Source organism: Stegostoma tigrinum, chromosome 3, assembly GCF_030684315.1.
Source record: "Stegostoma tigrinum isolate sSteTig4 chromosome 3, sSteTig4.hap1, whole genome shotgun sequence".
Classification (NCBI taxonomy): Eukaryota; Metazoa; Chordata; class Chondrichthyes; order Orectolobiformes; family Stegostomatidae; genus Stegostoma; species Stegostoma tigrinum.
In genome coordinates, this window is record NC_081356.1 from 99123995 (window position 1) to 99150909 (window position 26915).

Sequence of the window (26915 nt, forward strand, 5' to 3'; positions counted from 1 at the left end):
CATAAACACTGGAATGTACCAGCAATGGCGAATACTTGCACTTTCCTGCTGCGCAATTCCATGAGAAGGATACCAAAGAGCTGGTTGCATAATTAATGAGGTTAAGAGCAGAAAATTGCCAGAGAAAAGTCACTCTAAGCCACTGGCGAGCTGGGTTCCACGAATCGTATTCACAAAGTCATGTCGATTGCAAAGAGGAATGTTTTGCTGTCGATGTTCAACTTTTAATGTTTTATTCCTACAGAGTCAAACAGCGCAAAATATTCCTTTTATGCTCGGCTTAAACTCTCAAAATTTAGTTTTTCTCTGCACCTGGCAGATAAACGTGTTATTAAGATGACAAGTTTAGATTAGATTCCCTACAGTGTGGAAACAGGCCCTTCGGCCCAACAAGTCCACACCGCCCCTTGGAGCATCCCACCCAGACCTATCCCCCTATAACTCACACAGTCCTGAACACTACGGGCAGTATATCATAGCCAATCCACCTAGCCTACACATCTTTGGACTGTGGGAGGAAACCGGAGCACCCGGAGGAAACCCACGCAGACACGGGGAGTATGTGCAAACTCCACACAGACAGTTACCCGAGGCTGGAATCGAACCCGGGTCCCTGGTGCTGTGAAGCTGCAGTGCTAACCACTGAGCCACCGTGCCGCCCAAATCTGGGTTGAGGACTTATAATTTATTAATGTTCCTGGCAGTTTATTCTAGATGCTCACACCTGCTGGTTTGATCCTGCACTCCTGGTCTTTTTTGGTTGGCTTTCTATTCACTAATTGTGCCGATGAAGAGTGCTGACGGAGTGTAAAACAATCAGTGCACTTATTAAAATCAAATTTCTCACTCGCTGCAGTGCCTTGATAGTGACTAATTGAAAAACTCTCTAGAAAGCGGGAAATGTTATTTCAATACGTGAGTTGACTCTACAACGCACCACTGCCAGTGTGCACCAACACAATTAGTGTCTGGGTGATGGAAGCCAAAAACGGGAGAGTACGAGATAGGAGCCAGAAAGGGGTGAACAGCTGGCACAAAGAGAAAGAGAGGAGAATAACTGAGAGAGTGTATCGGCAATTTTTACACTGATCAGCAACTACAGCATTCTCAGTGAAAGCAGCAATCAGAGACTTCATTGCAGTACAGGAATTTAACAATGAATAAATATTGAAATTATAACTAATAATACTTTGAATTATGATTGAGATCATCACCTATCAATCAGAAAGATAAATTTCACACAAACGCTACCTGCTTTGTTATTTTGTCGTATTGCCTGATATTACTTGGCTGTCAGACTAAAATAGGACTTGAACCACATGTTGCCAAAATTCACATTAACATGAACAGTGAAAACCTAAAGAGTGCCACAGAACTTGGAATTTTATAGCACAGGAGGAAGCTATTCAGCCCATCATCTTTGTGCCAATCCTTTCAGGCAGTTTTCCATTGCACCCTTCTGTGTATCCATTATGCTTTTTTGTAGTAGAACCAAGTGTATTCTTTCTCTCTAGCTCCCCCTCTCCACTAGCCACAATGTATCTTTAAATGTTTACCCCAGTTGCCAGTATGGCAATTGATATACTTTATGAAGATTAGGCTCAAAAGAAAAAGATCCATCAGCAGGTTTTGTTAAATGACAAAATTATTGATTTATTATAAAAACAATACTTGACAAAGTTGCAAAGTTGATGAACTAGTAAGAAAAATTTTTAAAAAATATTAGTCTTCTAAAGAAATCAAAATAAGCACGCACCAGTTGAAGGAAAAACTTTCTCTGCAGTGATTAACCGTTCAAAAAAAAAAGCAACTAAATAATTGTTCATTCTGTAAGGAAAACTAAGATCCAAAGTATTTCATGTGGCTTTTGGTTCGGCTTCTGCTATGTGTAGATTCTTGCCTGGGCACAGAAGATCATTGCCAGACACGTGGTTGATCCTGGGATACCTTCTGATGCAATTCAATCAGGAGATGAAACCTTGTAGAAAGTCTACATGTGGGAGTTATGAGGGAACTAAACGTAATTTCTCCAAGTTTGCAGACGACACAAAGCTGAGTGGCAGAGAGTGAACTGTGAGGAGAATGCAGTGATACTTCAGTGTGAGTTGGAAAAATTGAGTGAGTGAAACAATATGTGGCAGATGAAGTATAATGTAGATCACTGTGAGGTTTTCCATTATAGTAGGAAAACTGGAAGGCAGGTTATAATCTGAATGGCAATAGATCGGGCAAGGAGAAAGTGCACCCAGGCCTGGGTGCCTTTGTACATCAGTTGCTGAAAGTAAGCATAAAAGTGCAGCAGGTGATGAAGAAGGCAGGCAGTATGTTGACGTTCATAGTGAGAGGATTTGAATTCAGTAGCCGAGAATGCTGCAGTTGTACAGGGCCTTGATGAGACCACACTTGAAGTATTGTGTGCGGTTTTGGTGAGGAAGGCTGTGCTGACGATGGAGGGAGTGCAATGAAGGTTTACGAAACTGATTTCTGGTATGGCAGGACTGGCATATGAGGAGAGACTGGATTGCTTTGGACTGTACTAGCTGGTGTTGAGAAGAATGAGGGGGGAGTCTTATAGAAGCTTATAAAATTCAAACAGGGCTAGACAGTGTAAATGCAGAAAGGATGTTCCCAGTGATTGGAGAGTCCAGAATCAGAGTTACAATCTCAGGATATGAGGTAGGCCGTTTATGACTGTGATGAACAGGCATGTCTTCACTCAGAGTGATAAGCCTGTACAAATCTCTGTCACAGAAAGTAACTGAGGCCAACATCTTCCATAACGAGTTAGATATAGACTTTACACGTTCTGACATTTTTACTGTTTTCAAATCTTACCATTCCACAATTCAGTCAGCCTAGAGCTCAAAGCTGTGGAGCCTATAGTGCCCAGTTAAGCCAAAATTACAAGCATGGCGACAGGATCATGGTGGATATGAGCACTCTGGTGTTGCTTCTGGATATGGGCAAAGCCAAAATGGGTATGGTTCAAGTTATGAACAAACACAGTCAGGATTGAATTCTTAATCGTCTAAAGGTTATTGACAGTTGTGGAAGTGAGAGCTCCTATAATACTAACGGAAACCAATAGTTGTGACAAGTTATGGACAACATTCAGTTTTCCCCAGCAGCTATAGCTCAAAATCTGATATGCAGTATTGTATCCAGTTCTGCAATTGTTGCAGAGGTGACATGATGGCTCCTCATTTTTATGCTGCAGTCTGATGATGAATCATTAGAAACTAGTAAATTTGGCATTAAGGTCATTTTCGTAGTCTTTGAATAACGTTGATTTTCTACTACATCACTAGATTTCTAGACTTGAAAAGTTAGTTTGTTCTCTCTCTACGAATGCTGCCTGATCTGCTATGATTTCCAGCATTTTTTGTTTTCACTGACTTTTAATTCCATTGAGCAGCTACATCAACTGACTGGTAGATAACTTCTAACTGGACGTAGTTTGATTTGGCTCACTTATGTGCATAAGCTTTCTGTTTCTGGTGACAATGTAACCATTTCAATGATTTTCAAGAACCTATTCTGATATGTGTTCCCCCACATCAGGCCAATGGCTGTTTCTGTTTTGATGGCATATTTGCTGCTGTGCATTTTATTCAAGCCAGATTCCACCTGTTCCCCATTCTTGAATCAGTTTTCTCCAAGTTCAAAATTCCCTTGCTGCAGCACTAATATTTGGCAAGTTAGCAAACTTTAGTTATATTAGCTTAAAAGAAGATTTGTACTTCATTTGTTTTACTGGAGGAACCATTTCAGTTCTTCACTCTCTATGCTTTGGGTAGTGTTCTATCTCCACAACAAAGCTCTTATCACCTGTTTGATCCCATGCACTGACTTCAGCTTTGGGGTAAGATGTGCACGGTTGAAAAATTGAGGCTGACTTATTTTCACATTCTGAGTTCGAAAGAGGCGGTTAATTTTTTGTTGAGTATATGCAAGCACATGATATTTCTAGCTGAAAAAATGAGGCTATCTCATATTTTGTGATCTATGACAGTAAACTATCCCGAGAGATTTTACAGAAACATTTATCAAATTAAAATTGAACACTGAGCCACACACACGTTAAAAGTAGGTGACTGAAAGCTTGGTCAAAATGTATAATTTAAGGAACAAACTAGTTCAGATGTGGAGAAGGTTATGGTGGCAATTCCAATGCTTACAGACCTGACAACTGTTGAAATGATTAAGATGTTAGATATTTAAGAGGTGAGCTTAGAGATGCATTATGATCTCGGAATGTTATAGTGCTGGAGAAAGTGTAGGTGTGCAGAGGGGGAAGGCCATGGAGAGATCTAAAAATGAGAATGCCAATAATATCAAACCATTGCCAGCTGAAAGCCAAAGTTGGTGAGTGAGAAAATGGTTGAAGGGTCAATAGCATTCTATACTAGTTAGGGTACAGACAGCAGATTTTTTGATCAGCTCAGTGTTGTGGAAGGACCAAAGTGGGAGCCCAGAGAGAGTGGCAAAAACAAAGGGTTAACAAAGGCAGAGCTGAGACATTTGGCAGCAGCTGAGCTAATGTGGGAATGGAAGATGTGTGAGGATGCAGTGAAAGAAGTAGGTGCTAAGGATAATGTTGGAAGCTCAGCTCAGGGTCAAGTAGGATGCTGAGACTGAATAGGCTTGTTTGCCCTCCGGTGGTGTCAAGGTATTTGTCAGTTGCATTTACAGCAAGGACCAAACACACTGTCTTCAATGACATCACCAACCCAAGGAAACCTAAACAGATAAATAGAAAGCGGGACATAACACCAGCGCATCACCAGAGGCTCACTGATGATGTTACCTAGAATGGTGACGAAATGTCTGAAAACTAACCTTCCAGCTCAGCGAGCAAACTCATCCAGACACTGTCTTCTGTGAAGAGATGGCATTCAGGTTTCGGGATTTGAACTTGGAACTCTGGGAATGATAACAAAGACTTGGAAACCTGTTTCATATTCCAGGACTTTGCTGAGGAAAGGGAGGTTAAAGGTAGGTTTATGGTTGCAAGGACAGAGCTTCCTGATGGGGAACCATGTGTCCCGCTGAAGGCCTCCCTAGAGAAATGCACATCCGCCGCTTAATGTCACCTGCCACTTTCTCAATGACATTCCTTTTACTAGTGCTGATTAGTTCCAACAATCCCCAACTCCACTTCCCTTAATCTAGGCTTGATCTGGGGTCACTGATCCAGGGACACCTGCTGTCCCAAATATGGCCACTTTTCACATGTAGCAGAAGCCACGACCTCAGGTAACTAATGCTTGAACCAAATTCAGTCATGGCTTTCAGGTTAGGTGGAGGTAGGTTTGTTCCTAACTTGCAACCAGACCTCCACCTCCACACCAAATCCTGGCCTTTAAAACCAAAGGAAGAAAAGCCCACCTTCTTTGAGAAGTTGTGATCTAGGGTTTATGGAGATGTTGGCCAAAGTAATTTTCCCGGGGTTAGTATAGCAGAGAGGAGATTGTATTCTATCTGACTTGGTTACATTCAAGATCACCTCCTCTGAATGAAAGGGGAATGTCATAATCGCAAAGGTACTCAGGCTCTCCTATTTACCAAAATTATAATTTGCTAATCATTTTTAATCTTTAGAAAACTTAATCAACTTTGGCAACCCAGAATAATTCACCACCCCAACTAAAATGGCTGTGAAGTAGATAATAAGGATAGAAAAAATATATATATAATGATGTACATAAACAGAAGTCGTTGGAAAAGCTCAGCAGGTCTGGCAGCATCTCTGAAGAAAAAGATCAGAGTTAACATTTCGGGTCCAGTGAACCTTCCTCAGAACGGTTCTGAGGAAGGGTCACCAGACCCGAAACGTTGACTGATTTTTTTTCCTCACAGATGCTGCCAGGCCTGTTGAGCTTTTCCAGCGACTTCTGTTTCTGTTCTTGATTTACAGCATCCGCAGTTCTTTCAGCTTTTATGTAATTATGTAACCTGGATACTCTAGGATTTGTGCCTGTTATTTAAGCACATGACAAAATATTTTATTTCAAGTAAGTGTTACTGAACAAAGACGAAATGATTTGTGACAGGGAAAGAGGAAGATCAGAAAGGTAATCGCTCTAAGCTGTTCCCTCATGTCCTAGCAGGCAACAGTGGAGCACAAGCAATGCATTTCATTCTCCACCAGTCCTCTGAATTAAGACATTTCTAACAATTTTGCCCCTTGGTGATAATTTACATTGATAATCCTTGCCACAAAGTCCCCGTAAACAGTAATAGTTTTTACACAATTGAGTAGGCAAATACTTTCATTCATTTAAAAAGAACATGTTAACTTTGCTCCCAAAGTTCTCTATTCCAGTGCAAATGGTAACCGTACTTCAAGGCTTCCTTCATAGCTGTAATTTTCTCATTTCTAACAGCACGCTGATGAATCTAAGCATAAATGCTTGCTGCAGTTTTAATATATTTTCTAAAATGACACATTGTACAGTAACTATGGACTAGCCCATTGGAGACTAGAAGATGTTATTGGCAAACCTTAGGTGTGGCTACAGTGACATAATTTAACAAAATACCCTAGTTTTACTAGAAAGCCCCTTGTGTAATCTCACGAGCGTTTACGTAACAAGCAAGTACTTTCAATATGCAAAGTAGCAAATCACTGGAAAGAATTTTAAAATATCAACATGTTTGACCTTTTTTCTTAATGTTTTACCAACAAACATTCAAAGGCCGAAGTACACACACATTTGCTGTATATGTCCAACAGCAGTGTCAGCTGCTTATTTTTTAGTTACTAATTAGAAATGCAGTTAGCCACTTTTTAGATTACAAATCAGCATGCACGTTGCTAATGGGTAATGTTTGGACAACATTGATTTAACCAATGTTTTATTCAAAATCATCCTTACCACTTTATTCCTGCATGCTGTAGGTGCTAATTATAAACATTAAATGTTGCTGGGCCTTTTCATTTTCTCTACTTATGTTTGTTTGCATACTTGTCTGTAGTTGCAGAGCTAGGTAGTATATATTGGAGTCCCACATTTCTCTTCATGCATACCTTTCCTCATTTTCCCAGTTATCTAGTACTTCTTTATTTACCTCACATTTATAAACATTGAATTGCATCTCCTACCTATTCTTATTCTGTTATCCATTCTGTGCATTCCTGCAGTACTTTAAAATCCATCTTGTCATTTGCCAAACCCTCAAATTTTCTGTTGTGAACAAATTTAGAGGTTGCTTTCCCTATTTCTAAGTTCAAATCATTTATCTTTGCTGAGGAGAAACCTGAAGCCAGCACGGATCTCTAGGTCCACCCTTTCCAACAGGAATAGTTGGCATTGTATTAATGTCTTAAATTTGTCTAGGGAAATCATCATGTGCTGTGATTTACAGTATTGTTAAACTTTGATGTTATCATCTCTTTTAATATGGTCTATATGTTATTGAAATATTTAAGTTAAGTATAATTTAAGAGATACCAATTTAAAACAAGCCTTCATTCCTTTTTCTGTAGACAGGGACAGATGAATGTGAAAGTCAGTAAGGTAGGTACCGGAATCCCGATTTTAATTTTGGAAGGATCCTCAGCTAGGGTCCTTGCCTAATAGATATGAGGTTTTTGCTCACGGTGTGGACAAGGGTGCAGATTGTAGGGACAATGAGCAAACTGACCAAAGCCTCATGGTGTAGAGCACCACTCAAGTGTTGGGAGAAATGTTCCATTGCTGGGACCAGTGTCCTGGCAACTTGTATAAGGTTGCAGTAAAGGATTTAATTTAATCAGTGGGGCAGTGAAGAATTCAATTGAAAACAAGTTTAAAATACATAAAATAGAGAAAGCAGAGATGCAAGCTAGTGCAGAGATTATCAAAGTGTGAAGGAAGGGACAGAAAATATAAATAGAGAAGTACAACAGAAATTAGAATAGGAGAGAGTATTGACAAAAAGTCAAAGTTTGAGACTCTACTGAATGCGATCGGCATTTGTAACAAGATAGACGAGTTGACAGCACAAGTAGCAATAAATGAATTTGGCTTGATAGTTACTACAGAGATGGGGTTTGCAGGATGACCTCGACCGGGAACTCAATATCTGAGGCTTTTTGACATTCCAGAAAAGTAGACAAAAAGCAAAGCAGGTGCAGTAGTGTTATTCATAAAGGAGGGTATCAACACCATGATGAGCAGTGAGGTACAGGCTCAGTAATGTGGAATCACATTGTGTGGAAGTAAAGACTGGCAAGGGAAAGAATTTATGGCTGAGAGTTTTCTATAGGCTCACAAAGAATTGCTTTACTGTGAGACAAAATGTAGATCGGGAAATAATGGAGGCTTGTAATAAGGGCATTACAGTTGTCATGGTATTTTAATTTGCATTTTGACTGACAAGTAAGGTTGGTGGGGATGACATGGAACACAAATTTCTAGAGTGCTCCAGGGATTGTTTCTTAGTCCATCCCTGTGTAATATGCTGCTCTATTTTAGATTTAGTTATACATCACAAAGTAAGGAACCTCTATGCAGCAATAAACACAGTCGGGTAGAATTTCGAGTAAATTTTGGGACAGGACAACCTGCATCTCAAACCAGTGTCCTCAGCTTAAATAAGGATAATTACAGAGATACGAGAAAAGAGTTGGCCAAAGCGTGCTGAGAAAATAGGCTAAATGGAAGGTCAGTAAATGAGCAGTGGCAGACACTTAGGCAGATATTTCACAATGCTCAGTGAAAATTTATTCTGGTTAAAAATGAAGGACTGGATAAGAAGGATAAACTGCCATGGTTACTAAAGGTTGTCCAGGAGAGTATCCAATCAAAAACTAAAGCATACAAAGCAAAGTCCACTGCTGGTAAGTCAGGGGATTGGGAAATAAAATGAATAAAAAAGAAATTTGTTAATGAAAGAGAATTTACAGAAAATACATAAACACGCATCAAGAGCTTCAACATTTATACAAAAAGAAAGTAGAACTAAAGTGAATATAGGACCCTTGGGAAGTGCAGTTAGGGAGCTGATGATGGAGAATATGGAAATGACAGGTAATTTAGTCAAATATTTTGCATTAATTTTCACTGTGAGAGACACTGCATTTATCCTAAAGGTTAGCCAGGTGCTAATCGGAAGGAAGATCTTGTAGCAGTTTTTTAACAAACTAATGGGATTGAAGGGAGACATGAGATGGAAGGGCCTGATGATGGGCATCCAAGGGTTTTAAACGAAGTGACTGTGGAAATATTGGAAGCATTGGTAAAAATCTTTCAGAACCCACAGGAATCTGGCAGAGTTCCAGTGGATTAGAAAGTAGCTAACATAATAATGCCCTGTTCAAGAAGGGAGGGAGACAGAAAGCAAAAAACTTTCAGCCAGTTGGCTTAACAGTTCACAAAGATTTGAGATGAGGAGAAATTTCTTCAGCCAGAGAGTGGTGAATCTGTGGAACTCATATATGCGGAAGGCTTGCAGGCCAAGTCATTGAAGTGTTTTTAACAGGGGTATAGGTTCTCGATTAGTAAGTGGGTCAAGGTTTATAGGAAGAAGGCAGTAGAATAGGGTTGAGAAACATTCAGCCATGATCAAATACTGAAGCATTCTCAATGAGCTAATTCTGCTCCCGTATCTTATGGTTATTGGGAAAATGCTAGAGTCAGTTAATAAGGAAGAAATAGCAGGATATATAGAAAAACCTAATACAATCAAACAAAGTCAACATGCTTTTGAGGAAAGAAAATCATGCTTGGCAAATTTGCAAGACTTGTTTGAAGATATAATAAGCAAAGCTGTCAAGCTGATGTAGCGTGCACTGGATAGGAATTTACCGCATCGGGGGTCAATGTATTAACATGGATTGACGATTGGTTAACACACACAAGACAGAGTCTTTTACATGAACACACCCAGGGTATGTATTCTGTAGCTACATTTCCCTCTTTATAGGCCTACTTGATTCTGCCCTATTCTCCAGAACACACACTTTCTGCTTACATATACAGAAGTGTTATTTGCATAAGCACAGCAGACTGGATAATTGCAACCTCCAGGTTAATTTTCTTACCACTTAAGTTTTTAAACACTCAGCAGTTACCTCCATTGCAAAGTCAAAGTTTTCTTGCCTCTGCAAGCCTATATGGTGGATCAAAATTTCAAGTTCTATTGATAAACACACACAGGCATTATATAACCTCTTATACACATTAAACTGAAATCCTTAATATAACGCACAATAGAGACATTTATTGCTCATTAGATCTTTACAAAGTGCCTTACAGTCAGTGAAATGCTTGGAAGACAGAAGGAAATTTACAAAGGAAAAGATCCAATTAAATTTTGGGTGCCTCATACTAAAAAGGTGGTCTAAAATTGGAACCAAAACTTTCAAAATTGACTTTGGGGAGCATTTCGTCCTTCACCGTGTGGTGAAAGTTTGGAACACTCTACTGTAATTTGCAAGTGGTAATAGATTAGTATTTAAATGGAGAAGACTCCCAAAAAAAAGTGCAGTGCAGGGGCACCTACTGGTTCTTGTATAGATATTTTTAAATCAAGCTGTTCAAAGATGCTGTTGCACACCTCCAGAGCAGGTGGGACCTGAATCCAGGACTCACTGCTTCGTGGTTAAAAAGAATTACTGTGCACGAGATACAAAATGATAATGTACAAGTAAAGCATGTAATTAAGAAAGCAGAAGGAATATTGGCCTTTATTACTAGATGGCATTTAAAATTATGCAAATCTTGTTACAACTGGTAAGGGTGTTGTTGAGGCTGTACCAGGAGGACCGTGTGCAGTTTTAGTCCCCATATTTAAGAAGGGATATACTGACTTTCAGGCTGTTTATAAGAGATACACTAGGCTGGCTGTTGGTTTGTTCGCCGTGCTTGGCAAATGAATTGCAAACATTTCGTCTCCAGTCGAGAAGACATTATCAGTGCCATTTGATTGGCTGTTTGGAGGTTATTTGAATCGTTTCTGCACGCCTTGGGTTCGTAGCGTTTGGTCTCTTCCACGGTTCCCCTGAGTTCATTGTTCCCTTGTCCATAACGGTTGGTAGGCTGGATCGATTTCGATGTGTTTGTTTATTGCTTCTTCGGATGAGTACCATGCCTTGATAAATTCCCATTCTTGTTTGGTATTTTCTTGTGCCAGTACCTTCACGTTGTTCCAGTCGAACTGGTGTCTCTCTTGGTCCTCGTGAACGGATACCAGTGACATTGGGTCGTGCCTTCGGGTGGCGAGCTGGTGTTCATGGATTCTCGTAGATAGCTTTCTTCCGGTTTGACCGACTTAGTGCTTGGAGCATTTGTTGCATTGAGTTTGGTAGATCACGTTGCTTCTTTTCATCAAATCCAGTTTCCCTTTGGGTTTTGATAGTCTGCTCCTGAGTGTATTCATGGGTCGGTAGGCGACGGTTACTCCATGTTGTCTAAATAGTCTTGCTGTCATCTCATAAATATTCTTGCTATATGAGAGGACAGTTCTCCTGTTTTCATGTTGTCTTGGGGGAATTGTCGCTGTGCGAATTCTCAGTGGCCTCCGGATGAAGTTTCTCAGCCATTTTTTGTGAAAACTTCATATAATCGTTTCTCCTCTTTCAATTTGGCTTCTGTGGTATTGCAATGTGTGTCAATTCGCTTGAATAGCGTCTGGATACAGCTTTGCTTGTGGCATTTTGGGTGGTTGCTGTGGCAGCTCAAAAGTTGATCTGTGTGAGTTTCCTTCCTGTAGACTTCGGTTTGGCGTTGTCCGTTCGGTATTCGGGTGACGAGAACCTCTAAAAACATCGACTAGAAAACCGATCAAACCACAAAACATGCAAACAAAATTAACAAAACCCTAAAGAAACTCAAATTAACTTTTGTTAATTTTGTTTGCATGTTTTGTGGTTTGATCGGTTTCTAGTCGGTGATAGGTATGTGTCGTTGAGTAGTTCTCTTGCTTTGTCGATGTATTCTGCTTCGTCCATGATGACTGTGATACGTCCTTTGTCAGCTGGTAGAATAACGATGTTTTGATCTGCTTTGAGGTTGTTTAGCACCTCCCGTTCTTCTACAGAGAAAGCGTTGAAGGGCTTGTTGCGTGTAATAGCAGGTACGACCGTTTGACGTAGCTGTTGTTGGGCTTCTTCGTCAAGTCCGCTCGATTTCATAGCAGCTTCCAGGCTGGCCAAGTACTCTAAATTACTGGTGTCCTTAAAGTTGAAGTTGAGCCCTCTAATCAGTACATTCTCTTCGGCTCCCGTTAGTTTTCTTCTAGACAGGTTTCTGATCAAACTACAAAACATGCAAACAAAATTAACAAAACCCTAAAGAAACTCAAGGAACTAAACAAAATCACCAAAGAAGAACACTGGAGGGTGAGAGCACACGATTCGGAAGTTGCTAGATTCTACGGACTCCCAAAGGTACACAAGGAAACAATACCTCTATGACCAATTGTCTCACTTCCAAAAACACAAAGCTACAATTTATCAAAGGAACTGTGGAAACAGGTGAAACATCTTATCAATGGATCCCCGTACTCAATTAGTAATGCACAGCAATTCTTAGAAAAGCTGAGAGGTGTACAAATCGAGGAAGACGAGATAATGGTGTCATTCGATGTAACCTCCCTGTTTACATCAGTGGACCTCAACTCTGCCAAAGCCACAGTCGCCGAGTCTGCTTTCTTAATTACATGCTTTACTTGGAGTAACCGCCGCCTACCGATCCATGAATACACTCAGGAGCAGACTATCAAAACCCAAAGGGAAACTGGATTTGATGAAAAGAAGCAACGTGATCTACCAAATTCAATGCAACAAATGCTTCAAGCACTACGTCGGTCAAACCGGAAGAAAGCTGTCTACGAGAATCCATGAACACCAGCTCGCCACCCAAAGGCACGACCCAATGTCACTGGTATCCGTCCACGAGGACCAAGAGGGACACCAGTTCGACTGGAACAAGGTGAAGGTACTGGCACAAGAAAATACCAAATAAGAATGGGAATTTATCGAGGCATGGTAATCATCCGAAGAAGCAATAAACAGACACATCGAAATCAATCCAGCCTACCAACCGTTACGGACAAGAGAACAACGAACTCGGGGGGGGGGGGGGGGGAAACCACGGAAGAGACCAAACGCCACGAACCCAAGGCGTGCAGAAACAATTCAAACAACCTCCAAACAGCCAATCAAATGGCACTGATGATGTCTTCTCGACTGGAGACGAAACGTTTGCAATTCATTTGCCAAGCTCGGCGAACAAACCAACAGCCAACCAATTTACCCGAGCTACCAATATTTCGCAATATCTCTAATACACTAGGCTGATTGATGGGATGAAAAGATTGACTTATTAAGGGCGGCTGAACAGATTAGTCAGTTATTCATTGAAGTTTAAAATAATAAGGGGTGATCTGAATGAAAAATACAAGGTTCTGAGGGATAGCTTGAGATGTTGAGAAACTGTTTCAACAAGTGAGCTAGGGGTCACAGTTATAGAATAAGGGCACTCATTTTAAACTGGGATGTGAAAACATTTCTTCCTCTGTGGTTCGTGAATGTCTGAAATTCTCTACCCAAGAGAGATATAGAGGCTTGATCACTGAATGTATTTAAAGAGGAGCTGGATGAATTTTTAGAATAACAAGGAGTCGAGGGCTATGAGAAGCTGACGCAAAGAAAGGGGCTGAAGCCTGGGCCAAGTCAGGCAAGATATTAGCGAAGTAGGCATGAAGGGCTGAATGGTGTATTCTCCTATTTTTATGTTGATTACAAATATCTGTAACAATCTGTTCAGAGATCTTACTACTCACCTCGAGAGAGGTGTGATTTGAACATGGGCCTCCTGGCTCAGAGGTTACCATTACCACTGCACCACAACATCCCTTCTTACGTTCTTATTTGGATGCAGCAATACTAATTCTACACATACAGCAGTATTAATTCCTTCCAAGTAATTATTTTACGTAAAACTTCAGACAGGTGAAAGATTTCACCTCTTCTTGCTAACTACCCAGGAGAAGTTTTTTTTAAACTAATTCACTAGATGTGGGCATCACTCTCTAGGCCAGCATTCATTGCCCATCCCTAATTACCCAGATGGCAGTTAAGAGTCAACCACACTGCTATGGGTCTGGAGTCACATGTAGGCCAGGCCAGGAAAGAATGGCAGTTTCCTTCACTAAAGGACATTAGTAGATCAGATGGGGTTTTTCCAATAATTGGCAATGCATGCATGGCCATCGTTAGGCTCTTAATTCCAGATTTTTATTGAAATCAAATTCCACCATATACATGGCCAGATTTGAAGAAGTTGCACTAGTTTTGCAGTTTTTCAGCATTGTCTCAATCTGACCATATGGTTCCAAGATTGACTACTTCCTGTCAGTGAACTAGAATGAACACACTTTTTCTAAAATCTCTGATTAGGAACTGCAGTCATTTCACCTAATCAGATTAGATGCTTCATGATTTGCATTGATCCATGAGTTCCATTCCATTGCTCCTTATGGGCTCAACCGTAGAAGATTACTTCTGTGTTTTACTCTTTGTATGTGGATTTCAATATGTGAGGTTTTAGAACACAAGCCCCATTTATGTATGGTTCAAAGAGCTTGCGGTGATTGCCCAAAAGAGACCCTGTCTGATCTCTGGTTATTTAAGACATTTAATTTGAACCATCCAAGTATTTCAGATGTCAGAAAAGTCCTTAAATGCAAGAATTTCATTTCCTTGATCAACTCTCTTACCTTCCTTCCCAGCATAAAGTAAAATTTTCTTTCATGTAGGTAGATGAGACCTAGACTTAAATAAAAGATATTCATGTTTTATAATTTTAAAAATAGCAGATAGCTTGAATGGAATTGTCATGTTTATTCTAGTTAAGAAAAATAGAATCAGATTATCATATGACTGCATCAGTAGGTTTCAGTCAAACCATGACAGGATTAAATAAAATCATTAGCTTGAAATAACTTGATATCACAAATATTACGTACTAAATAACCACGCACTGTGTCTTAAACTTTTATATTCTTTGGTTTAATTTAGTACCTTTCTCCCCCCCAAATTTCTTTATTGCATCCCATGATATTGACTGTTTTTGGGTTGTTGTTCTGTGGGGTGGACAGCCGTCCGGTTCTGGGACCATGGGTTAATCGCAACATTTACGTCTAATTTATACGATGTGTAGAGATAGGTTATAGTTGTCTCTTCCAGTCCTATCTGGCTGATGCTACATCATTAAAATATACTGTATCATCGTCTAAATTACTTAACCATTTTTCCTCAAAAGGATTTGTGGAAACAGTTTCATTGAATGGCATATTTTAAAGCATTGTGTATGCATGTATGTTTTAAAGTTCAGACAAAGCTAGAAAGTAGCTGGAAAGGATAATCATGAGCAGTCTTCCATAATGCTCCTCTATGCACTAGAAAATGAGAAATTCATTGGCTTATGTCGTTAATTAATAATTGACTCTCACTTTGGAGAGCCACTGATCCCAGGCAGTGTTTTGTCGACCTTTCCTTTCAGTGTGTGAACACCAGTGGTAAGACATAAGAAAAAAAATTGACAGAGGCTTTTTGCCAGTAATGTTTGTTAAACAGAAAGCTGCAAAAATTTTGCTGAAGCAAAAATGATAAGTTGCTGGAGGTTAATTAGAAATCGTCTTGTTTTAGTTAATAAGATCATACATTAACATAGTGTTGCATGTTACATATAGATAAATAGTACAGATTGAACTTAGTATGTGCTCTTCATCTGTCTCACCTCCATTAAGATTAAACTTGAAAGCAACTTGTTTTGCAAAGCTTTTGGTCACCTATCATAATAGCTTCTTTGCAGTTACTTCTCACAGTTAGAATTGTTCTTTGGAGCATTTTACTGTGTTCGTGGTGTTATATAAATGGCGGTTGTCGTTATTCTTAACACCAGCTCTGCATGTTCACCTTATCATGAAATACAGCAATTTAACAAATTGCATCAAACCAAGTCTTTTACTTGTTCTGTCTCGAGGGAAATTGAAACATTTATGAAAATTGTAAGTACCTAGTTCAAAACTGCTCATACATTGAAATCCTGTGGCTTGGTCTTAATCAATTTTTTGTTCTCTTGAAATAAGCCCCAATTCCTCTGCCTCTCCTCATTGCTGAAATGTCTGCTTTTCATATCCAGCTTTTGTTTTACAACCTTGTCTTGGTTCACCTGATTCAGCTTTCTTGTTTCATTAATACTTGTGCACTTAATGTTTAGTTTCCCTTCCAAGTAGCCAATTGTTTTGTTTCATATCTATGCCTTAGTTTAGGTCCTCCACCCTGAGTAACTGAGCACAATTGAGCCTTCATGATGTTGAGATAATGGTCTGAGAAACTGGTGCCTGTAACTAGAAACCCTGTAACCAGTTATAGTTCATATAAGTATCGTCAGCTTATGGGCATGTACCAGGATCAAGCCTGGAACGTACTGAGTCAGAATTGTTCAGTTATGCCCAAATTTTTTGCCAATAGTTATAGTGCTTTTAAACCACAAATGAAAATGCCATAACTGTCAATTAGATCCAACTCGAAGTCTATGATGTTGGAATTGGCATTTGGGTAACCTAATTTAATGAAGAAGGTAACTCAAGAATGAGGTATCAAGTGCCTTGTTTCGACACAGTACCAGTTTACTAATACAGGGGTGTTCCAGCGACGCGAATTGGCTGTAACTTGATTGTTGAATAGGGGAATAATATTTGAAAAACACAAACTTGTGTCGGCTATAATGCAGTTCCATTGAGTATGGATAATATGGATTGCTCTTTTCCAGTACTATTTTGAATGCAGTGTTACTCAGTTTTATAATGCATTTAAATCCTATTAAGTACCTTCAATGCTAATGGTCTATATAGAAAAGAAATGTCAGATTCCTCAGCTTCACTTAGCTGAAAATCTATCCAGAAATCTGTGCCAATGGAATGTCAGGTCAGATCAATATTTAAATGAAGAAAGGAATTTTACGAAAAATTGCTGCCGTGTCAATTTCGGGGGAGTTTCATAGAGAGATGCTGTGAGCTCTATCTCTCTCAATTTTGCACTATCCTCTTTTGGATGATGGCCACTCCAATGACCGTCCCCCTATTTCAGGCAGGTGTTCAAGATTACATCTGAAATTGCTAATGTGTCAATTTTGGGGGAGTTTCATGGAGATTGGCTGGCTGTGAGCTCTACCTCACAATTTTGCACTGTTCACCTCTTTTGGATCACGCTCACACTATCATGCAGTACTGACCATTGCTGGGATTTCCAGTGGCAGAACTCTTATTTAAAGCCCAGCTGTCATTTCATTGCAAATGCAAGGTCAGATTCGTAAATGTATTGCCTCTTTGCAGCATCACCTGTCTGATAAACTGTCATTATAACTGTGGCTATAAAAATGAAGCAAAACAGGTGAGGAAGAAAATTTGGAAAATATACTTGTGTCCTTTGTGCTCCTAACCCTGCTTTTCTCATAGGCCCCGTATAGCACAATTTTCTATAGCATGATATTGCACTGTAAATGCTGAGTGAAAAGGCTATATTTTCACATGACATTTGCTTCTTTTGCAAATTATTTTAAATCTGTGCCCGCTTGTTCTTGATCTTTTACAAGTGGGAACACATTCTCCCTTTTAGACACCGTATGATTTTGGAAACTTAGCACAAATCTTCTCTTAGAATTGTCTTTTCTGAGAAAAATAGTTCCAACTTCTCCATCATATCTTCCTAACAGAAATTTCTCATCCCTGGAACCATTCTTGTAAATCTCTTCTGCAGGCTTTTGAATGACTTCACATCCTTCCTGGGTGAGCCACGTAGAACTAAACAAAATATTCAAACTGCAATGTAACTAGTGTCTTGTGCAAGTTCATTACCTGTGAAGTAAGGCAAAGATCTGTGGATGCTGAAGATCCAAAATAAAAATTGCTGGTGAAACTCAGTAGGTCTGGCAGCATCTGTGGAGAGAATGTTGAGTTAAAGTTTTAAGTTGGTCACTGGACTCAAGATGTACTAACAAAATCAATGAAAAAGCACTGGTGGATGTAGAATACTACAATTTTCAAATCTTTTGATGAAATCCCTACAGGAGCTCGTTTAGAAAATTGAAGCACATGAGATAGGACATAAACCTACTGGCAAGGATTAACGATTGGTTAACAGCCAGAATACAGAATAGGAATAACTGGTTTATTCATTGTCAATCTGAGACAATGGGGTACCATAGAAACAGTATTCAGGAGCCCCAACTGTTCACAATACATGTCAACAATTTGGAGGTGGATTTAAATGTAATATTTCCAAATTTCTGGGTGATTGAAAGCAAAGTGGGGATATGTATTATGAGAAACTTATAAAGTGGCTTCAGCAGGATTTGGTCAGGCTTATTGATTGAGCAAGAATATGGCAGATGGGATAGAATGTGTAAAAATATGAATTTATCCACTTTCGTAGGAAAAATAGATGTGTGGAGTATTTCTTAAGTTGTAAGAGGTTGGAAAATGTAGATGTACAAAGGAACCTAGGCTGTCCTTGTTGATAGTATCAGAGATAATGGGAACTGCAGATGCTGGAGAATTCCAAGATAATAAAATGTGAGGCTGGATGAACACAGCAGGCCAAGCAGCATCTCAGGAGCACAAAAGCTGACGTTTCGGGCCTAGACCCTTCATCAGAGAGGGGGATGGGGAGAGGGAACTGGAATAAATAGGGAGAGAGGGGGAGGCGGACCCCGAAGATGGAGAGTAAAGAAGATAGGTGGAGAGAGTATAGGTGAGGAGGTAGGGAGGGGATAGGTCAGTCCAAAGAAGACGGACAGGTCAAGGAGGTGGGATGAGGTTAGTAGGTAGCTGGGGGTGCGGCTTGGGGTGGGAGAAAGGGGTGGGTGAGAGGAAGAACCGGTTAGGGAGGCAGAGACAGGTTGGACTGGTTTTGGGATGCAGTGGGTGGGGGGGGAAGAGCTGGGCTGGTTTAGGGATGCAGTGGGGGAAGGGGAGATTTTGAAACTGGTGAAGTCCACATTGATACCATTAGGCTGCAGGGTAACCAGCCCAGTTCGTCCCCTCCCCCCACTGCACCACACAACCAGCCCAGCTCTTCTCTCCCCCCCCCCACCCACTGCATCCCAAAACCAGTCCAACCTGTCTCTGCCTCCCTAACCGGTTCTTCCTCTCACCCATCCCTTCCTCCCACCCCAAGCCGCACCCCCGTCTACCCACTAACCTCATCCCACCTCCTTGACCTGTCCGTCTTCCCTGGACTGACCTATCCCCTCCCTACCTCCTCACCTATACTCTCTCCACCTATCTTCTTTACTCTCCATCTTCGGTCCGCCTCCCCCTCTCTCCCTATTTATTCCAGTTCCCTCTCCCCATTCCCCTCTCTGATGAAGGGTCTAGGCCCGAAACGTCAGCTTTTGTGCTCCTGAGATGCTGCTTGGCCTGCTGTGTTCATCCAGCCTCACATTTTTTATTGTCCTTGTTGATAAATCACTGAAAGGTAACATGCAGTGCAGCAAGCTATGAGGAAGGTTAATGGAAGGTCAAGGAAGTCTGCAAAATTATGAACAGCCCATCCACAATTTCCATTCTTACTGGCTTCAATAGCTCAGGCATATTTCATAAAACATATTCATACTTTGAAAATTCAGAATATGTTCAGTTGCATTTCAGAATTCCTCAACCATATGGTGTTGTTTTTCAGGCCGTTGCTGCAAGCTGTGTGGTTCAGTAGAGCATTTTCAAAAGGACTGCCCAGATCATCAGAATACGAGTAAGTACGAAACTTCATGCACTTTGTTTGATTTTTCGAAATTCTATGACCTTAGCACAACATAGAGATTCTCGAGCAAAAGCAAAATTCTTAAGAAACTGGAAATCTGAAATAAAAATAAAATATTCCAGAAAAACTTCTCCGAAGTCAGGAACATTTATACAGAAGAAAATGGGATGTACATTTCAGATGGATTTTATTCTAGTTATTTATTACCTAGTTTATCTAGTTATTGCTCTGATATTGATCATCCACCAATCTGAATTATGTTGCTCTCCATTAATGTTGCCTGACTTATTGAACATTTCTGGGAGTTTCTGATTTTTGTTTTGCAGATTCCAGAGGACTGACTAACTACAATTTCTAATTGTGATGAGAGTCAGCTGTGTTGTCGGAGTTTATTGTTAGTAATTTATTAGATCAAATGAATGAATACCAAATTTCAAAGAGAATATAATTTACGCTGCACAAGAAAGGGTGCTGAAATGGCTTGGTAAAGTCGGCTTACTAATTAATCAGTGCCCTTTAAGGCAACAGCGCTCAAGATACATGGGGACAGAATGTAAATTTGCCTTGAAAACCTCCAAAACAACCAACTAGATGTATCAAAGATGGTGAAGTTACCCCCACAATATGAATGAATAAGAAATTTCTGTACATGATCTACAAAACAAAATTCAGGAGAGCAATGGAATGCCGTCCACCTGCCTGGATGAGTGAAGATCCAATAATAATCAAGAATCCAAAACTATCCTTCTCTTGAGCATGTGTAGTTGCAGTGCAGTTCCACATATGTGCTCAGTAACCCTGATAGTAAACATGGGTTTACAGCTATTCAACTTGGTTAGCTGGTTGACAAAGGGTATATTTAGAATGCACTCTAAACGTAGAATATCCAAATGGGGATTTTGTCCATCATTAATTGTACTTAGTAAGTTGTTTCCTTGAACTGCAGCAATACGAGAGGTACACAGACCCACAGTGCTGTTAGGAAAGGAGTTCCAGGCTTTGACCTTTGTAGGTTTACAAGAATGATACCTGAATTTAAGAGGTTAAATTATGAGGAGAGATTGCACTGTTTCAAGATATTAACAAGAAAAGACTGAGTAGATAAACATAAACTGTTTCCACTGGTTGGGGATTTTATTCAATAAATTAGGGCCAGAATGTACAGGGAGTGTTTCTGCACACAAAGGGTGATAGACTGCTCAAGACTTCTTCCATAAATGGCATTGGATGCCTGATCAGTTACTAAATTTAAATCTGATAGAGGTAATTCTTCCTACAGCAAAGATATTAAGGGATATGTGACAAAGGCAGATATAGAGTAGGCCGCTGATCAACCATGATCTCTTTGAATGGTGAAACAGGCTTGAGAGTCTGAATGGTCTACTCCTATACCTGTGATCCTATTTTGACCCAGCGACAGTGAACGAATGACATAATTCCAAGTAAGGATTATACATGGCTTGTGGGTACTAGGGTTCCCATGTTATCTGCTGCCTTTTGGTGGTACTCTTTGTGGTACCACTGCGTGTGTGTGTCATTAATGGACTGGATTGTGTGAATGTTTAAAGTGGTGAATGAGGTGCCCATAACTTTGTTCTGGATAATGACCTGACCACATTTGGCCCATCAAGCCTGCTGTGTCATGCAGCGAGATCATGAATGATCTAGTAATCTTCAACTCCAATTTCCTGCCTTTTTCACATTAGCCTTAATTCCATTTCTAATTGAAACATTGTCAATCTCAGCCTTTTGAATTTAATTAATAACCAGCTTGAAATCTGTCTGCGGTAAAGAATTCCACAGATCACTATCCTCTAAGAGAACAAAATTCTCCTTCGTCTCTGTCTTAAACCCCTTACTCTAAGATTATGCCCTTTTCTCCTGGAATCATTCGCAATGAGAAACTATCTCTCCAGCTCTACTGTCAAATGCCCTAAACATCTTGTATGTTTCAATAAAATCTCCTTGTTTGTCTAAATTCCAATGAATACAAGTCCAACCTATAAAACATCTCTTCATAAGATTTTTTTTTATATGTAATGCCAGCACTTATTGCCTATCCCTAATTGCCCAAATAGCAGTTAGGAGTGAAACACATTGCTGTAGGTCTGGAGTCACATTGAGGGGTCAAGTATAGTCCAGAATAGGGCAGGATGGCAGATTTCCTTCCCTAAAAGGCATTCGTGAACCAGATGGGTTTCTGTGACAATCAACAGTGATCACGCGGTTGCAATAGGCTAGTTTTTTTTGTAATTATTCAGTCCAAATTTCACCATATAACTTGATGGGATTGGAGTTCACATCCTCAGACTTTACCTTGGGGGTCTGGATTACTACTCCAGTGATATTCCCACTACATCACCAGCTCTCAAAGTGAACAGTTAAGCAAGGTGCGAATAGTAGGAAAGATCTTGTAACGGTCTCTCTCAGAAGTGACACAAACAAATAGGACTAAAAGTAGACGGGTCTCCAACCTGATGGCCTGCATCCATGAGTTTTAAAGGAAATGGCTCCAGACATAGTGGAGACATTGATTGAAATATTCCAGAACTCGCTAGCTTCTGGTAGAGTTCCAGCAGAATGGAAAAACCACTGATGTAACACCTCTGTTCAAGAAAAGAGGGAGACAGAAAGCAGAAAAGTGGAAGCCAGTTAACCTAATACCTTTTGCCAAGAAAATGCTAGTTTCCACGGTATTGGGAGTGTACATTAGTATAACTTGAGGGTTGGTTAACACAGAGTTGGGATTAGTAGATTTTTTCACGTTAAAAGATGTAACTAGTACAGCACCATATAGATTGGCCCTAGAGCCTCAATTATTTACTGTCTGTGTTGTTGACTTGGATAAGGGAGTAGAATATAATGTATCCAAATTTGCTGGCAATACAAAAATAAGTGGGAGAAAATGTTGTGATGTGGGCATGAGGAATCAGCAAAGGAATATTAATGTGTTGAGAGTGTGGGCAAAAATCTGGCAGGTAGAGCTTAATGTAGGGAAGCCTGAGGTCATGCATTTCGATTAGAAGAAATGAAAGTCAGACAACATTTAACTAAAGAGACTCCAAAAAAAACGAGCAGTGCAGAGGGACCAGGTGTTTTTGTGCATGAATGCAAAGTTTTAGCTTGCCCGTACAGCAAATCAATAAGAAAGTTAATGGAATTTTGGCCTTTATTACTGTGGGGTTGGAGTTTAAAATCAGGGAGGTCTTGTGACACCTGTACAGAGTGTTGGTGAGGCCATACCCGAAATACTGCATTTAGTTTTGGTTACCATATTTAAGAAAGGGGGTACTGGCATTGGGGGTAGTTAGATTCACTAGACTAATTCCTGGGGTGAAAGGGTTAACTTATAAAGAAAGGCAAGGCAGATTAGGCCTTAATTCATTAGAGTTTTGAAGAATGTGATTCTGAGGGGGAGCTCGACAGTAGATGTGGAAAAGATGTTTCCATCTGTGGGGTGGATGGGGGAACACTCATTTAAAACTGATATGCACATTAATTTCTTTTCCCACAGGGTAGTGAATGTTTAGAGTTGTCTGCCAGAAAGAGCTGTAGATGTTAGACCACTAAAAGCATTTCAAGACGAGGCAGATTTTTGAAACATTGGGAAATTGAGGGCTGTGATGAGTTGAAGTTAAGTAGGAGTTGAGGCCTGGGGCTGATCAGCCATGATCTTACTCCTCCTCCCATTTCTCATGTTCTTGTGTTCTCATTTGTTATCTTTTTGATTACCACACCATGTTCTGATTTTCCTGGAAAAGGACATCCTTTTTCTTACAACACACAGTATATGTTTCAATTGGACATTTAAGTCATGATTTTCACAGAAACATTTAATAAAAAAAACTGCTGGTCATGAATGAGGATCCCATTGCTAATATTGTAAAAAGAAGTTGTGAAGTTAGTTATTCTTTACTCCTTTGCAGCCTTGCAGGAACCTCTCTTAGAATATTGTACTGAGCATACATTGAGTAAATTTAATGCTGACTGCCTGTTCTGATGGTTGGAGAATGAAACAGCTGTTCATGTTGCCATTAGATATCAAGCTTCACAATTACAGTTAAGCTAAGTAACTTAAATGGCATGATAGTGCACAGATTACTACACGGTGTGGTTTTTACCAGAGCACCAGAACTGTACAACAACAGCATTGTAAATCCTGCTGAAGGAATATAGAATCTGGGAATGCGTGTACGGAGAAACATAGTATTAAGTGTTAGCTGTTGTATGCAGCACTTCACTGATAAAACAAGTAATTCTGCATTAAAATACCGGAGGCCAAGAAAATGCTGGTGCCTTAGTTATAAATTATTCACAGTACCTAGTCACTAAGATAAGCAAAGCTCTCAGCAGCATATCTTTTCTCCAATCCGAAAGGAAAATTCCATGTTGCTGACATGTTTTTTTTTAAAATATATTTCAAATATCAGCCTTCTCCATGGCATCTTTGGCATGACAATAACGTGCATTTTGGAATAGCAGAATGTCTAGAGGCACTTGACACAGGTGCTGATTGGGCATTGAAAAAAGTGGGGGAAAAAATTAGGGCCCATAACAGGAGGCTTTTGAAAATATTAAGATGTAACAAGTTGGACAGATTGTACAAGAAAATTTCCATGCAGGACTATATAAGTCAATGCAGACTCAGAAGAGTTAGATTTCAACTAGGATTCGGAGTTGAACGATGTTATAGGCATGGATGGAATGAATCATTGAAATATTTATAAATAAGAATAATGATTTTTAAAATCATTGCTAGGGTATTGGGAAGCCATCGGAAATCAGCAATAGTCACTTTGCCAGCTAGTTGGGGGTGTGGGGTATTGAATGGTTGAACCTGGGGGTGACCAAGGAGGTGTTTGGCAGCAATGCAATGGGAAAAGACACTGCAATTAATAATTTTCATGTCTAACTTCAAAAAAAAGTTTAAACTCAGCTCAGGGTCAAGGTTGTGTGCTAATACTTCTACTGCCTCATCTTATTAACCTAAACAACATTGTAAATGCTGCTGAAGGAATATTGAATCTGGGAGTGAGTTTACAGAAAAACGTAGTATTAAGTATTAGCTATTCTACTCACCACTTCACTGATAAAACAAGCAATTTTACATTATAAATGAAAAGAGAAATTGTGCAAAGAATTCAACAGCTCAGACATCATCAGTTGAAAGATAAGCAGTTAACATTTTAGCTCCCTGATCTTTTATAGTAATCTGGTTAAAACAGTAGCATTTTTTTTGGTTTTGTGCAGTTGAATTATTTCACTTATTTGTAGGTATGAAATCTCTTTCTTTGTCTTAGTGTCGTCTAACTTCTATTGATCGAGCACATTATATGACAACTGTCTCTGGGCATCTGTTATTAGTGTTTCAACCCTACAAATGATCTGGAGGAAAATGGTCCACCTCTTTATCCAAAGTTTTCCTGTCTGGAATTTCCTCAACTCATTTCTATTGTCAACATGGTGGAGATCAGAAAGTGGAATGGAGAGAATTGGGCTAGACTCTGAATATCCCATGTTCTAATATCTTGCAACTCCAAGCTCTCTGCTCAGTGATGATAGTTATGATGGTTATCTTGGGCGATTGCTGCAACAGCATAAAAATAACCATTATCATAATCCGTGGGAACATGCACTGACAAAATTTTCTAAATGTTGCAATATGTTATCTAAGTTTATTAATGGAAATGCAACTCCGTAACAAAGGCTAAATAAGTGAAATTTCTTAAAATAATAACTAGAAACTTCAGTCATTAGCTCACGTCATTTCAACCCCAACGTTCCTTCATGTAAATAACTGCCCACCAGAGAAGATGAAAACATTTGATTCTAGTAAGCCAAAAAAGAAATTGCCTTTCTATCATTCTCAATCCTGAATAAAATACGTTCTGCCGCAGTATTCTGCTCAATGTGTATGTTTTATTCCAAAATCTGCCTTTTATCAATACAGGCAAAACCATCTTTAAGCAGTTCTTCGGAATAGAGAATGGCTTACTTTTACTCCAGTTAGTTGCAATTTCTGAAACTTTTGACAGTTCTTCTAATTATGTCTTTAACTGTAGTGTTTTTCATCCTTTAGGTAATTCTGTTTTAACTGTTGCCCGATGGACTGAAGGAATGAGTGCTGATTATGAAGAAATCCCGTTGCCTTCAGATACTCATAAAGCAAAACCTAAAGTTTCAAAAACTGTAAATTTTTGAATGGATCTTTGAAATGAGAATTGCATCGATTAGCTTGTAGGGGAATCCTGCAACTCATCTAAAGAATATTTGTGATAACAAGACGTAGAGTTGGATGAACACAGCAGGCCAAGCAGCATCAGAGGAGCAGGAAGGCTGATGTTTCAGACCTAGACCCTCCGTCTCCAGCATCTGCAGTTCCTACAATCTTTAAAGATGAAGAATATTTGTGTTTTGATTTAAAAATTTGAATGTTATGTTGAAATGGGAAGCGTGAAAAAAATCAATTTAATTCCAGCAGGTGGGGCTATTGTGTGTCAAATCCAGGCCTGATGAAATTTAAAACTGTTCATTGCACCTAATTCTAATAAATGGTTGTATACAATTGTATTGAGATTATATTTAGTTCATATAATTTTGTCTTAAATTGCAAATAGAAAGTTGAAGAATCGAGCTTTGCTGCTTCGACATTTGTAAAGTGCCTTGAATGTAAGAAAATTCGCTTCACAGTGAATAATTGCACAAGAATTGACACCAACCCAAGGAAGGAGATATTGGCAACTTTTGTCAGAGGTGAATTTTAGGTAAAGTTTTAATGATGAAGAAAAAAAGTGACAAAAAATGGGAATTCGAAAGTTCAGGGTTTAGATGTCCAAACATGAGATAGAAGGAATGAGGGATGATTGCAGAGTTGGAAGAATACAAATCTCTTGGCGGGATGTCAGCCTGGAGGAGATTGTATTCTGTTTACAGTTATGTGGCGTTCAGTTGACTGGATGGCTAGTTTGTGATGCAACCGTGTGTAGGCTCAATTCCTGCACCACCTACCGTTGCAGGACTCTCCTTTTTAACCTCTCCCCTTGCCTGAGGTATGGTGACCTTCAGGTTAAACCACCACCAGCCATGTCTGTCTCTCGCTCTCTCTCTCTCTATCCCTCTGATGAGAGAGCAGCCCTATGGTCTGCGAGGACTTTATCTTTTT

At 39.7% G+C, this 26915-nt stretch overlaps 1 protein-coding gene across 2 annotated transcripts in view; it reads left to right on the forward strand.

The window, feature by feature from the left end:
• zcchc9 (zinc finger, CCHC domain containing 9) overlaps positions 1–26329 on the forward strand; it is a 43288-nt gene extending 16959 nt beyond the window's left edge. For both annotated transcript variants that reach the window (XM_048528356.2, XM_048528355.2), the window contains exons 5-6: positions 19676–19744; positions 25833–26329. In XM_048528356.2, coding sequence (XP_048384313.1) covers positions 19676–19744; positions 25833–25954 — 191 coding nt within the window. In that variant the 3' untranslated portion in view covers positions 25955–26329. The remainder of the gene's footprint in view (positions 1–19675; positions 19745–25832) is intronic.
• The last annotated feature ends 586 nt before the right edge of the window (positions 26330–26915 follow it).